General features: G+C 38.7%; 1 protein-coding gene across 2 annotated transcripts in view; it reads right to left on the bottom strand.

Moving 5' to 3' along the window:
• The window catches only part of AP2B1 (adaptor related protein complex 2 subunit beta 1), a 99,515-nt gene that overhangs the window by 34,698 nt on the left and 49,030 nt on the right, over positions 1–15,787 (bottom strand). Inside the window, exons 14-16 of one of the 2 annotated variants that reach the window (XM_016207041.2) lie at positions 12,565–12,757; positions 1,609–1,650; positions 638–784 (exon numbers count right to left, since the gene is read on the bottom strand). In XM_016207041.2, coding sequence (XP_016062527.1) covers positions 638–784; positions 1,609–1,650; positions 12,565–12,757 — 382 coding nt within the window. The remainder of the gene's footprint in view (positions 1–637; positions 785–1,608; positions 1,651–12,564; positions 12,758–15,787) is intronic. The other variant, XM_016207042.2, reaches the window with a different exon arrangement.

Genomic DNA, 15,787 nt, shown 5'->3' with positions numbered 1-15,787 from the left:
TTTTGTCTATTAAATTCGAAGTCCGTTAAATTGAGGTCCACAAAAATCGAGGGTTTACTGTACCTATTTTCTCTATGTAATTCATTCATTATCCACTTTGGATCCAAAACCACATTAAAGGTAGTTTTCCCCTTTTGAATTTCCATCTGAGCATGACATTAAGCAAGACCGAGACTAAAAGAGCACCAATGGCACACACCTAGATCAGAACTCTAAAAAGGTACACCAAACTTGAGCAGGCACTGCAGAATCCATATGTAATATGAATGGAAAGGGGAATGGAAGAAATGAGAGAAAAAAATTACTTCTCTATACTGTATTTCCCCCCTGAGGTTGTATTATGTATCAAATTTACACTAGACTGACTTACTGACTTCAGTGTTGACAAACTAGACAATATTTCTAAACATGAGAAAACTCAAATACTTAGTAACGCCAATTTTAAGTCTAATTATAAAAATGGTTAACAAAGATGCTATAGTGCTTCCTATTGCTAAGTTTGAGGATACCTTTCATCTTTCTCTTAAATCATCCAAAACAAGGGCCCAAACCTTGAATTTACTATCAGGGGAAGTAACAAATGTTAGAAGGTAAGTAATTTGGGTCCCGTCCATTAAAAAAGTGTTGCTTTACTTACAGCCTTAGGAGCCACATATCCACCGTGTGCCATGCCTATTCCTGTAGAGAGTTCAAATAGGTCATTCAGACCACTGCTGACCACAGCAGGAGTAGGTGAAGGAGCAAAGGTTGCAGGCACTGATGACGGAATGAAGGATTGTCCCACCTGCACATGGGAAAAAAGGGGAGGGGTGGGGATCAGGAAGAACAGATTAATAGTCCTTACAATGTTTCTATATATTTTAGTAATACTGATAAATCAATATGAACACACCATAATTACAGTATTCTTAGGAGTTGAATTAGTATATTCTTTGTCCTTTTAATCATCGTTGATAAGATAAACACTCTTTAGAAGTTCTATTGAGATAGTAATCAGTAGGATTAGGATCACAGTGGTCAAGATTTTTCACTTGTTTCCAATTTTAGCTTCCATGATTCTGTGCAAAAGGCCTACAAGTACCCCAAGGAAAGGAAGTTTGTTTCCACAGAAGAAGGAGAAGCCTCCAACTTAGATAGCAGATCCATTTCTACTTGGGTCCAGGCAAGTCTTATTTCCCCATTTAGGCATAAATATCTAGTAGAAAACTCTCCTGGGGTAGAAGGATATTCGCACCCCCCCAAATTGACTTAAAAGGAGAGTCTCACTCTGAGTCCAAGTGACTCTGTCAAGTTTTTTAGATGACACCAGAGAATAAAAGCATTCTCTGGTCAAGATGGGAGGTTCCATTTAGCTCTTTAATGTCAGGAAAACAAAGATCTTTGTAAACACCAGAGCGCCAATCCCTAAAGATGCCCCGTACCACATGTGGTGTATGACCCCAAAGATTCCAAGTATCCCTATGCTATTTTCTACTCTTCATATACTGCTATAAAAGTTTTGGTGTACAGTGCTAGACAGCAGCGGTGGCTGGTCTGAAAATGTGTGCATAGGAAAGACATCAAACAGGGGCAGCGCATCCCATGGTAAAAAAAACGCATGGCACTTACTGCCGGACTTCCTCCAATGCCCCCGCCAAGGTCACTGCCAAGCTGAAAGAGAGAAAGGAGAGAGAGGAGAGAGAGGTAGAGTTCATTTAACTAAGTACTAGATGCCCATACAGAATCTGTAAATTGCTCTACCAAGTTGCTGGGAATACATGCTATTCAACTTGTCGCCCAAAGCTGAGAGAAATTATAGACTGCAAAGAAATATGTCCTAGGGTAACCAAGTAGTGGCAGTGATGGTGTGGGAGTTTTGAGAAAACTTGGAAAGAAGATGGAGCTGGGACATCTCAGGGATGTTTCAGATCCAATCTTTCCACTGGGCACAAACCCAAACAGAATTTAAAGATTTTGCATATTCCAAGAAGCTTTACCTTCAAGCAGTAATATTTTGAATATATATATATATATTTTTCTTTAAAAGGAAATGTAAGGGGGAAAAAAGAAAAGAAAAACTAAAATGTGCTTTGATCTACAAAACCTGCTGCCTCACTGAGAAGTTGGGAACCAAACCAGCATTGAGTTGCAACTTTAAGTTTCAAAATTATAGGTGGAACAAAAGTGATTTTCAGAGTTTAGAACTTTCCTAAGAAAGAAAACAGCTGGGATAGGAAGATATCCTACTTGGGGAGGAAGTGGGAAGGCAAATCTCTCTCATACTGTGATTTATCTGGAGTAGATCATTTAAAAGGATGCTAACTATTAGAGAATTAGCCTAACTTAATTAGGTAGATGACAGGAAAATAATTCCACGTGGTCTTAGTTGAGCCTTTTTCCACTAGGAGCTCTTATATAATTCACCCTGAAGTAAATTTTCCATGACATAAGCATTAAAGGAGAAATGAAGCTGAAAACAGCTGGCATGAAGAAATAGAAAACACATATATACAAAATTAATGATGCTGTTTAAAAAGCAAAAACCACCCTTTTTTTGCTATAGTTCCACATTTGCTTCCTACTCAGTTCTCACTGTGCATCTAAAACTCCTCTTTCAATCAGCAAAGGCCTTGTGTTCTGCTTTACAAAACAGTGTTTCCTTTACTGTCTGTCAGTTAGTGGTAGAAACTTGGAGATCTTCGTGCTGCGGTTTTGCTAAAAAACAAAATTGTATTGGTCTTCAGGATTTGGGAAAGAGGATTTCTCTTCTCAATGAACAGATATATAAAACAGAATGGCCAAAATCTAAAAAATAACCAATATTGAAAAACAGTAACACTGCTGACAAAATTCTGTTTCCACCATGAAAGAAAATCACCCTGGGCAGGTTCTTCTAACTGGCATTAATAAGCATGTTCTGCACTAAACTACAGAGTACTCCAAACCTCTCCAGAATCTGGTACCTGAAGACTACTTAATGGTTAGACTACTTAATGGAACAAAAATCACATATATAAATAAATAAAAAGGTCATCACAAATAATATTTTGAATAACTGAAAAAGTATGAAAGAAAAAAAATATTATACATCTGCTGCTTTCTCCCTGGTTCTAGAATAGCACATACCTGCAGCAAGAAATCTCGAAAGCATGAAATTCCTATTATTCAAACACACACTAACATAACGTTTACTGGGATACAGGCACTAATGTAAAGACCTCGGGCAATGAGGGGAATACACAGATGAACAAAACCCAGGTTTTGTCCACTGGCAGGCAAGATAAAACATGAATGCAAAACCATACAGAGTACACTAAAGCAAAAAAGGGAAGTTCTGAAGGGAAGAGCTTCCTTCTGGCTTAAGATAATTTTAAAAATGCATCAAATGTAGTAGGTGTGGGATTTTAAGTAGCCTGACTGGGAATCGAACCGCAAATCGATTTGCGACCCACCGCAAATCGATCTGCGACCTCCTGGATCCTAGGTCAATGCTCAGCAGCTGAGCCACGCTGGCAGGGCTAGGTGTGGGACTTTAAAAAGCAAAAATGGGAGGTTATTTCTCAAATAGCAGGAACAAAGGCTAACCCCCCCCCCCCCCCCCAAATAAAAGCATGATTACGAAGGAGTATAGTTCCATTAAACCAGAGCACAGGATAGCTCTGTGGGGGGAAAGTCATAGAAAATAAGTTTGCAAAGGCAGGCTGGTTACGAGATGTCTTTAATTTTTAATTTTCCTTCATAAAAACCTGGAAGCTTCTTAGACTAAAAGTCAAGCTTTCTAAGAGTACTAATAACTACTTAAATTGTATTTCATTAACTATGACTTTCAACTTTACACAATGGAATCAACCACCTGTGTTTTTTGTTTGGTGGTGGAGGAATTTAAAAAATAGTGATGCCTGAGCCTCATCCCAGAGATAGTGATTTAATTGTTCTGGGTGTAGCCTGGACAGCAAAATTTTGAAAAGCTCCCCAAGTGATTCTTACGTGCAGACAAGGCTGAAATACACTGCTTTAGAGAACTTACTACTTTTGAACTCAAGATTCGTCAGTTCAGAAAAGAATTTGAAGCTAACTCTTAAATAAAAAGGAAGTTAGAACTTGCGTAGAAAGAAAAACCCTTTTAAGGAAGGGGAGGGTACAAAATGTCTCATTTGTCCTGATACTCTGATCTGGTTTTATAACTTTCTGATGGGCCTATTCCCTTCTCCCTCCAACCACTGTCCTCCCTTCTGGCCAGATTTACAATCTAAGCCTGAAAGAGATGGAATTCTTTAAGGACTTGGTTGGCACTCACTGGCAAGAAAGAAAAAACATACTGGAAGAGAAATAGCAGTTTTATCAAATATGCTAAATTCAATAAAAGGCCTTGAGAAAAGGTCCTCACTGCGGTGTTCAGGCCAAAAGAAATAAAGCCCAATTATAGCCCTTATTTTCTTAGCTATCATTCTTATTATCTTTGAGTATTATATGAACATTATCTTAGCCAGAAAGGATCCGAATGTACTCTCCCCGCCCCATGCAGCTCATCAATTTAAAACCAAGGAAGAAACTAAAAAGAAATCCTGATATTCATTTTCTGTATGTTCAGAATAGTAGATGCAGCTCAGCCAGAATCAAGAACTCTGATCTTACAAGACATAATCCAAGGGCTATTAGAGACACAAAGCCAGAAATATAAAGGTTCACCTAACTATGCTATATATCCAGAGAGCAAAGGGAAAGGAAAACCTCAATACGTCTTCTTTTTTGTAAAAATATATCTTTATTGATTTCACAGAGAGGAAAGGAGAGGGAGAGAGAGAGAGAGAGAGAAACATCATTGATGAGAGAGTCATTGATCCGCTGCAGCCCACAACTTGGGCATGTGCCCTGACCGGGAATCGAACCCTGATCGCCTGGATCCTAGGTCAATGCTCAACCGCTGAGCCACGCCCGGCCGGGCCCTCAATACGTTTTCTAACTAGCAAAACTAAAGCTTTTCCAGCACTGTTCTTCTTGACTGAAAAAGATTCTAAGGAAGGTTATTATCCTCCTCTCTGAAAATATGACAAAAGTGATAGCACAGTGATGGCATGAGTGACTAATAGGGAAATGTCAGCAATGATGGGAGCCAATTTCCCAGTGAGTGGCTTCTCCTATCTACTGTGACAAGCAGAATGATGCAGATATTAATCAAGAAACAAAAAGAAAACTAAAACACTGAACAAAACCCAGGAGAGTTGTCACATGGCCTGAACTAGCTATTAACTATTTCAATCAGTTGCTGGTATTATCTGGAGGCAGGAGACAAAATTAGTCACACTAGGACTTGTAAAAATTCTGTGATATGTTATCCAGTGATCCAGGAATGAAAAGGGATGGGTGTGTAGGGCATGGCTTTAATCTCATCTTAAGCGTCCAGATACTGTGCTTGAAGTGTCTCTCAAAGCTGTCCACCTCCTACTGCCCCTGGACTGCATGCCTTACTCACACTGACATTTTCTCTGCAAAGGGGGTAATGCCAACTATGGGCCAAGTAAATCAGGACACAGGAAGAGGAAGGAAGGTAGGGTGCCAATTTCAGGGAAAGAGTATTTCAAATGCTGAAAACTGGAAAATTTCCTAAAGATTCACAGCTGAAAACCAAGTGCAAATTTTCTGCCAGAGGTATAGGTCTCTCAGTCCCCAATCTAAAGCATAGCATTTGCAGTCATTAAATGCCCTGAGAATAGTACTAACATTTGGCCAAAGTTTCACAGTGGCCACTTTACCATGCCGGAAGTAGTGCTGAACAGGGCTTGTGTCCTTGCAATGGAGGGAAAGCAGTGATTTTATGATGACTCATTATAGCTTATGAGCTAAAGGGATTTCAGCCTGATTACCTGAGCGCTGCAGCACAGCCAGGCTGAGCCAAAAGTTTGAGAGCTGAGTTTGCATACAGCTCTTGTTAACTAGATCAAAAGGAAAACCCCTCAATCCAATGGCAATGTTACAATAGCAGAACTGCACAGAGAGAACAAGACTAAAGTTCTATAAGGGAATGAGTCTACCTGACTCCAAGAAAAGAAAAAAAAAAATCTTTTATAAAAGTTTATCAACTGAGCACTGGCTGGTGTGACTCAGTTGGCTGGAGTGTCGTCCCATACACCAAAAAGTGGCAGGTTCAATTCCTGGTTGGGGCCCGTATGGGAGGCAACCAATCCATATTTCTCTCACATCAATGTTTCTCTCTCTCCCGATTCCTCTCTCTGAAAATCAATGAGGAAAAAAAATCCTCGGGCAAGGATTAAAAAAAAGTTTATCAACTGAGATGGCCACTGAGCAGACACACACACGCACACTCCCAGAAATAATCACAACGATCTGGATTAGCCCCTTTGAGATACATCTGACCAGTCCAGAGTACCTTCCTGCTTCTAAAGCTGTGGAGCTGTCCAAGTATCTAAAGACATTCTCTTGGGGGAGGTGAGAGGGGAGGCTCTGAGGAGGGAGAGGGAGGGAGAGGGAGAGAGAGAGAGATTGATTTATGTGAGAGAGACACATGGATTGGCTGCCTCCTGCAGGCACCTAACCCCAACAGGAGCCCAGGATTGAGCCTGCAAACAAAGTACGTGCCCTTAGCCAGAACTAAACCCAGGACCCTTCAGTCTGAGGGCCAATGCTCTAACCACTGAACCAAACCGGCTAGGGCCAAACCTTGTGCTTTATCTTAAACACTCAGGCAATTTTATACCCTAAGCCTTAACACATCAGTGTTTAGTCTGTTCACATTACTTACCATCAACTAAGACTGATGCTGCAAGATAATGAGCCCAGTTTATTCTGCAGCTTCAGATGCACCCTACACTATGCTGTGTACTTGAGATTGTGTACCCCAGTTTGAGAAGGACCGAACGTGAGACTGGACTCTATTCCAGAAGATGACAATAACAAATAAACTGGAGGAATCACAGGACAGTGGAAAGGATATCAACTCTGAAGTTTTGTAAAAGTTCTGGGTTCAAATCCCAGCTCTTCAGACTTACCTGCTATGCAACCTCCAGTTTTCTATAAAATGAGGCTCAATACCAATTACTTTACAGGGCTATTTTGTGGATTAGAAATTATTAAAGTTCTAACACAGGGACTGGCACAGACATAGGTACTCAATAATTGGTAATTATTCCCTTAACTGCCAGAGATCAGCCTTGACTAAATCCACACATTGATTTAAAAAAGCAAAAAAAAAACCAAAAAAAAACCGCAGTGGTTATAGAAGTCACACTGAAGAATTTACCAGGCTAAGGTGGGCCACAATTTACAAAGCTCTGTCCACAACACCACCAACTCTAAAAAAGCTCTGAAATCTCTGCAAATCTATTCCAGAGGAAGAAATGTAAAAATGCCAAACTAGTATGTACAATGGATTCTGCATGGGCTAAAAAAACTATAAATTATTCCTAAAATAGTTCATGACAAAATATCTGAAAGGCAAAAACCTGTTGCCCTGTCCACTGTGGCTGAGTAGTTAAAACTCGCATTGAAAAGCTGCAGGTTGGATTCCCAGTCAAGGGCACATACCTGGGTTGCAGGTTCGAATTTGACCCCAGATGGGGCTCGTGCAGAAGGCAACAGGGCCCATGCGGGAGGCAACCAATCGATGTTTCTCTCTTATACTCTCTCTCCCTCCCTCCTACTCTCTCTAAAAAAAATCAATGGGAAAAATATCTTTGGGTGAACAACAACAAAAAAAGGTAAAAACCTGCAAGAAACAGAAGGGGAGGTGTTGAAAAACATGCAATGGGGTCAGGAAAAGGCAGTTTCTCCTATATCCCACTCCATTCCAACTAGGCACACTCAGAGTATATTCCTCTGGCAGGAAACCCTTTGTCAGCATCAAGGACACTCTGGATAATGCTTCCTCTTTTCCATTTTTGATGTACAATAGCACCATTTATCTAAGTAGAATAATACACAGCACCTTGGATGAACAAAAGGTTATAATTTAGCCAAGGCCTCTGCTGACAGCTTGAAAGTAAAGGCAACAAATAATAGAGATGCAATTATTACTTTAGTGATCTTCACAGATGTCAGACTCATTAGCACATGGTTGTCTTTATAACATGTATGAGAGAGTTATGTACATGGGTATCAGGTCATTTCCCACACTATAAACCAGAAGGATTTGCACTGTGAAAAAGTAACACTATCCAGAATGAGCAGTTTCTTAGATTATGTGTCAGAGGCATCAAAAGATACATACACAGCTTTTAAATCAAAGAAGAAAAAATCCCAAGTGACTACTCTTGGAAGCCTACATCTAAATAGTACATCATCATGTTCTACATACAGAACAGAAGTTCCATTACCTGAATTCATTCCACATTAAGGCAACAGTTAAGCTTATGCTAAAAAAAGGAGGAAATTATCTGGACTTAAAGCAAAAGAGAATACTGTAGCCCCCCCATTGTTTTCTGGGGGTACATTCCAAGATTCCTAGTGGCTGCCTGAAACCGCAGACAGTATGAACCCTATATATGCTATGTTTTTTCCTATACATATATTCCATGATAAAGTTTCATTAATAAATTAGGCACAGTAAGACATTAACAACAATAACAATAAAATATAACAATTACAACAATATACTGTAATTAAAAGTTATGCAAGTGTACTCTGTCTCTCTCTGATAATCTGATAACTGAGATGGTTACTAAGTGACTAACAGGTGGGTAGCGTGAATACACGGGGACAAGGGAATAATTCATATCTGGGCAGGATAGCATGAGATTTCATCACACTACTCAAAAGGGTGCACAATTTAAAACTTAGGAATTGTTTATTTCTGACACTTTCCATTTAATATTTTTGGACTACAGCTGACCACAGGTAACTGCAACCATGGAAAATGAAAAACCGTGGATAAGGGGGGACTACTGCATTTCCTGAATGATGATTCCAGAAAAAGTCACAACTCTCTAAATCTCAAAATTTCACAAGTGCAATAATGAAAGAGGGTGAACAAGATCTAATGGGAGGATCTCCAGGATAGCAAAAGAGAGTAACATTATCTTCTAGTGAATATCAAGCTCTAAGACGGAGGAATAGAAAATGGGTAGCCAATCACCCTCTCCTCCCAAAAAACAAAAACCCAACCGTTTTCAGTTTTCTAATTATGGAAAGTGAGCAAGGGTAAAAGGGACCCTGGGTGTAGGGAACTAAACCAACCTAAACTGGTCAAATTCAACTTTTGACCAACTTCTGATAGGTTGCATCACCTAAAAGCAAACCACAATGGAAAAATGTCCCGGGGGGAAAGAACAACGGTCGAGTCGGAGAGGTCTATTTTTGCAGGTGATGCCAAAGAGGCTTACCAGAATATAATTCTCCTGTGAAAATTACTGTGTTGGCATAAAGATCAATTTTTAGTATCTTTACCTAACTCCATTTGAAATTTCATGATTCAATTTTCTCAACTTAGGCTGCAAAATTAAAATAACCTGGATATCTTTTAAAAACACCAATGTTTAGGTCCTCCCAGAACTTCTGTTTAATTGATCCAGGGTTGGGCCCAAAGACTGATAATATTTTTAAAAATATGGTACTAATTATGTAATAAAGTTAAGAACCACATGCTTGAAATAAAAGGTTAGTAGCTGCCATGCTTCATTAATAGCACACCACTGACCTCTATGGGCTAGGTTCTGTTTAGAAACCAATGATAAAAGCAGCAGCCACAGTCTAGAGGCCTTGTTGATAGCCTTTCTGAAATAACTGAGCTCTAATAAGCCAGTACCAGGCAACCACATAACTCTAATTCTGGCCATATTTTAAATGGGGGTCTGGGTCAAATTCTACCACTCCTAGCAACACTATTCCTCCTAGGGAATAAAAGGTAGACCTTTAACAAAATAATTTCAAGAGTTTCTTGCCCTCCCTCAATTTCAGGCATAACAGGAGCCAGAAGTGTTACTATTGATGTCAGGAGAAAAAAGCAACTGGGCTTACCAACTGGTATAGTTCAAACACCAAACTAAAGTGGTTCATAGTGGTCACAGATATTCTATGTTTTTACTATACAAAATGTGGTCTGTGAATCTGGGAGCTTGTGAGAAACACAGACAGGCCTCACCCCAGACCAACTAAATTAGAATTTGTCTTGTACAGGATCTCCAAGAGGTCTATATACACATTATAGTTTGAGAAGCACTGTTATAAGAATTCACTCAAGAAATTGTACTATCTATATAGATTAAGTGAAAACTTTAAGGATTATTTTCCTCTTTAAATTAGGTCATTTGCACAAGAACAATAAAAGCATTTTAAAAGCAGCATAGTCTACCGCTACCTTAGAAACTCATCTTCCATATAGTCAGATTTAGGAATTCCTTGTAATGCTCTCTTAAAAGGAACCTTGGTTCTCTGAGTGAATATACATTTAACCATGTACAGATCCAAAGCAAAAAAAAAGGGGGGGGGGGGCTTTTAAAGTCAGAAAAAGCTAAAATTTAGAGTTACTTAGGGACACTACTGGCCTACATAGCCAAGGCTGTATAATATTTAGGAATCCAATTTACTCCTTACCCCCCAAAAGAACATCCTTTACAAAAAACAAAAAGAAAAAAGGTGCATGTATGATGTTGGCTACTACAATCTAAGGAAGTTCTAACAGTTTTTCTAACTAAAGTAGTACTTGCGAGAATTCTAACAGGTGAATAAATAGCTATGTAAAAAGGAGCACACTCATTAGTTTTAGGGGCTTGCAAGGGCTAATACAAAGCCAAAAAGATAAAACACATCTCTTTCCTTCCATCCAAAATGGGTCAAGAAGCAAGAGCATAGAATCCTGGGCCAGGCAATATCAAAACATAGGGCCTCTTTCTCCCCTCCATCCTTCAAACTTAACTTGTCATTCTTAGGTACAATGAACAAGCAGGGAAATGCATAAGTAGGGTTGTTAGCACATTAATTTGAGGAGGATATAACACTTAACCTGAGGTTGATGCATCAACAGAAAAGGACAAGCTATTTCAATGTTTATAAAGGATTTCTGGAAGTTGCCATGAATATTTCAATATTCATTTATCAGTCTCCTGAGTCTCTAAGGAGTCTATACAGCAATGCAGAATGATCATATGAGGAAGCTACTGTTTTTACATAATCAGTCAACTATATTCACTAAAGATGTGAATATGAAAAGCAAATACTTATATTCCCAAGAAACACTAGAGGGCGGCTCATTTGTGTCACTATAAGCTGGAATTCAGAGTTTGGTCAGTGTAGACTCTGAAAGCAGTAACTTGCCATCAGTAAAATGCACAGCCCACAGAGATGTGACTATAACCCCATTTCCTTAGACTCTTTGCCAGCCAAAAAATAAATGTACCTGTAGTGGGTGGCATAAATGCAAACTAGAATGCTGCTCATAAAGTAGAAGAGAAAATCTGGTGTATGTAGTAGAAAATAAGGTTGTTTTGTTTATGTAATCTCTGAGAACATACATTTTCGTATCTATGGCATCTGCCTTCTAATTTCTGATGTTCAAAAAGAAATCAGTTTGTCAGGCATCTTTCTAGTCATCAGGTTGACAAACATCCTATATGCAACTGTCTAATTCCATCACAGTTAAGTACCTAGTTTGCAGGGAGCCATGTGATGAAACCTGTTAATTTTCTGGCCTTCTCTACACAGATGAAAGGTCATCCTTAATATTTCTCATTTATTTTCTACAGCAGCAAAAACTAATTTTGGTTCCCATTGGTGGCACATATTCAGATACTCTGGACTTTGGAGCCTTTTAGTATTAGAATCCTGGAAGCTAATTAGATTGGAAGTATGACAGAGTGAGGGCGTGGGGAGGAGAAGAACCAATTAAGCAGTACTTCCCAACTGTAATAAAGGTATGTTTTTAATACAAATGGCTGCCTCAAAATCTTTTAGAGTCAGACAGGCCATACCCAATAAAATATTAAAAAGGCAAAGGTTTGAAAGCCTCAAGGGAGGATGATGTCTGTGAGGTCACTTAAAAGCTATTCAGGTGAAAAGGGGAACGACGGAGGCTATCCAGAGTTAAGAAGCAGGAGCAATAATGAACTCTGGAAAGGACATTAAACATTAAGATTGCTGAGTAGGCTGGTTAAACATTGAACGTTCTATTTAAAGGCAGGACAACAAAATAATCCTGTACACTTGCAGGCGTACCTCATACCACTGATGGACAGTATCATTAATTCTCTCAAGATAAATAATTTGGTCCTTTATCAACGGACAATTCTCTGCTAATCAAGGAAAGATCTAGTTCTAAAAATCTAAATAGCCCGGCCAGGCCTGGCTCAGAGGTTGAGCGTCGGCGTAGGATCCAGGCGATCGCGGTTAGATTCCCGGTCAGGGCACATGCCCGTGTTGTGGGCTCCACCCCCAGTTGGGGACGTGCAGGAGGCAGCCAATCAATGACTCTCTCATCATTGATGTTTCTATCTCTCTCTCTCCCTCTCCTGTCCTCTCTCTGAAATCAATAAAGATATATTTTAAAAATAAATAAAATAAAAATCGAAATAATTTAAAGTTCTTTAGCATATCAAGAATTAAAAACAACCAAGAGAAAGAAGGAAGAAAGGTGCTTACCAGACTATCTAGTCCTCCTCCCAAGAGATCCACTGCTCCCACCTGCATGGAGGACACCTGTGGCACATTGACTGGGGGACCGAGGTCAAGGTTTAAAAGGTCCCCTAGAAGGTCACCTTGAGAGGGAATAACCTGAGTCTGTTCCAGGTTGGTGGCAGTGGTGGTGCCAACAGGGCTGTCACCTGCATCAGTGCTATAGTCACACACACAAAGAAGGGAAAAGAGAAAAGTTAATTTCATCTGGGACATAACAACACGGCAACAAGTGTACGTCAGATATGTAAAACATTGGGGGGGAAAAACCTCTTAATTTATGATAATTTATTGATGTACATGAAGAGATAACAGCAATTCTTGTTATCAAAATATAGTTACTAAAATGAAAATAAATATATACTATATAACCTCATTAGTCAGTCAATATTGAGTACCTACTCTATGAGGGAGAACCATAATGAGAAGTCTGGGGAAATACAAAAGAAAGAAAGCAGTACGTTTTCCGTCTTCAAATAACTTACACTCTAACAACAACAACAAAAATCAGCATTCATAAAATGACTGAAAAGCACATTCACTGTGTAACAGCAGAAACGAGCATTGTATAACAGCAGAAATGAACATTGTGTGCGTGCCTGCATATGACAGGATATAGATGAAAAACAAAACACAACCAGGTGGGGCTGACTCTAAAGGCTTCTGAGAATGGTTTTATGGCTAGATTTTGAAGAACAACATAGTTTGAGAAACTACCAGAGAGAGACCTTCCAAAAAGGAAGGGATGATTTGTGCAAAGGCACAGAAAGGACAATTTGACCTTAGGATGGTGAAAAATTATATTGGCAGGAGCAGAGACTGGGATTGGTAAGATTTGGGGGAAGACAAGATGAGGAAGACATAACTTTGAAACTAGTCTGGAGTGTTAATTTTTTTATATGACAGACAATACAGAATCACTTTTATTTGTCAAACAAATAACTAAAAATAACATTAGAGCAGGGGTGGGGCATCTTTTTTCTGCCAAGGGCCATTTGGATATTTATAACATCATTCAAAGGCCATATAAAATTATCAACTTAAAAATTAGCTATGAAAAAATCTCCTAGATTTATTGAATTTTGAGTCCCACTTGCAGTTGCCTTGGCAGGGCCAGGTGTTCCCCACCCCTGCACTAGAGGAACATTATTCTAGCAGCTGTGTGTATAATGGACTGAAGCTGGGAGAATGGACATAAAGATCAGCTAAGAGTAATCTAAACTGCTACTGTCACTACACTAAAAATAAAAAGGAAGTGGTAAGCTCAAAGATATAATTAAAAGAAGTGGACAGAGGGAAGCGATTTTTTCAATAAATGGTGCTGAGTCAACTGGAAAAAATGAGCCTTTTTGACTCTGACTGCTCACAACATAAATAAAAATTAAAGAGATAAATGAGACAAATGTGAATGGGAAGATCTAGGAGAGTATCGTGATGACCCTGGAGTAGACAAAATTTTCTATAAAAAGTACTAACCATCTAAGAAAAACACTGATGGACTCGACTTCATTAAAATTAAGAACATCTTTTCTTCAAATGACACCATTAAGAGAGTGAGAGAAGGTATTCTTCACAGACTGGGAGAAAGTGTTTGTCAATACACTTATCTGACAAATTACTTATATCCAGATTATACAATGAATCCCTACAAATCATTCAGTCATTATATAAAGAAATCCTACAAAGAAAGACAACTCATTGAAAAATAAGGAAAATACCAGGCATGTCACAAAAGGGGATATACTAGCAGTCTATAAAAATAACGAGGTACTTCATTTTTACTCATCAGGAAAATGCAAATTAAAACTTCAACAAGGTACCACTACATACCCACCAGAATGACTCAAAGTTAAATGACTGCCAATACCAAGTGCCGTTGAGGATGTGAACCACCTAGAACTCTCACACATACACTGCTGGAAGGGGATACACTGGTACAATCACTTGCGGAAACTGGCAGTGTCTCCTGTAGCTAAATATACATCTATCCTATGACCCAGCAATTCCACTCCTAGGTGTATACACAAGAGAAATGAGTATATAAATCATTCATCTTGGTTGTATCGCAAGGCTCTTTCTGAACCAAAAGACATACAAGAATATTCACAGCAGCTTTATCCATTGGAGCCCCAAACTGGAAATAACCCAAAAGTACATAACAAAAGATACAAATAAATTGTAGCATATTTGGGCAATGGGACACTGTATATCAATAAGTAGGAATGCACAACTGGTAACACACAGAAATTATGTTGTATGAAAGAAGCCATATCCAGAAGAGTAACTACTGTGTGATTCCATTTATATGATTTTCAAGAAAAGGCAAAACTAAACCATAGTAATAGAAGTCGAAAACAGTGGTTATCTCTGAAGGGTTGGTATTAACAGCAAAAGGGGTGTGAAGATTCTTCTAGAGTGCTGGAAATAGCCTTTTATCTGAATAGGGTGGTGGTTACATAAGTGTATACATATGTAAAAATTTATTGAGCTATACATTAAAAATCAGTGCACTATTTGTACTAAGATTATGATAAATATCAATTTAAAAAAACAGTTTACACCATGTTTTCATGTGATCCTCCCGAAAATAGAACCCTGTGTTTTGGTGACATTGCCACTTGCCCAAGATCATGCAACTAGTAATTAGTAAAGCTAACACTTGATCTGTCTTCTTATCTAGACCCCTCCTAGATAGAGGACCCCCACAGCTATGTTTAGTAGATAAGTTCCCTAAGGGGAACAGAGAAGCACAGAAGAGAAGGTTCAGAATGAGCCTTGCGATACAACCAAGATTAATGATCAGAGAAGAGAATGAACACAGAACAGCAAAGATTAAAGAGAGAAATTATTAATTATTATTAAGGAATTATTAAAATCTAATTTTGTTAGGCTTGATAATATATTGTGATTTTTTAAAAGTCCTTATCTATTACAGATACCATTTAAAGTATTTCTGAGTGAAATGACATGAGGTCTGGGATTTAAAATACTCTAACTCCTCCCACTGACACCCCAAAATTGTGGGGGTGATAAATGAAATATATAATTGGCAAAATAGTAATCACTGTTGAAGCTGAATGATGAATATACATGTTTGTTACACCATCCTATCTGGCATGTTTTCTAAAATTTATGTAATAGCTTTTTTTTAAAAAAGGCAAAAAATTGTAAAAATTCCAATAATAAACAA

Source organism: Miniopterus natalensis, chromosome 17 (assembly GCF_054644295.1).
Source record: "Miniopterus natalensis isolate mMinNat1 chromosome 17, mMinNat1.hap1, whole genome shotgun sequence".
Classification (NCBI taxonomy): domain Eukaryota; kingdom Metazoa; phylum Chordata; class Mammalia; order Chiroptera; family Miniopteridae; genus Miniopterus; species Miniopterus natalensis.
The sequence above is the reverse complement of the archived record's forward strand: the minus strand, read 5'-3'. Positions and strand labels throughout refer to the sequence as shown.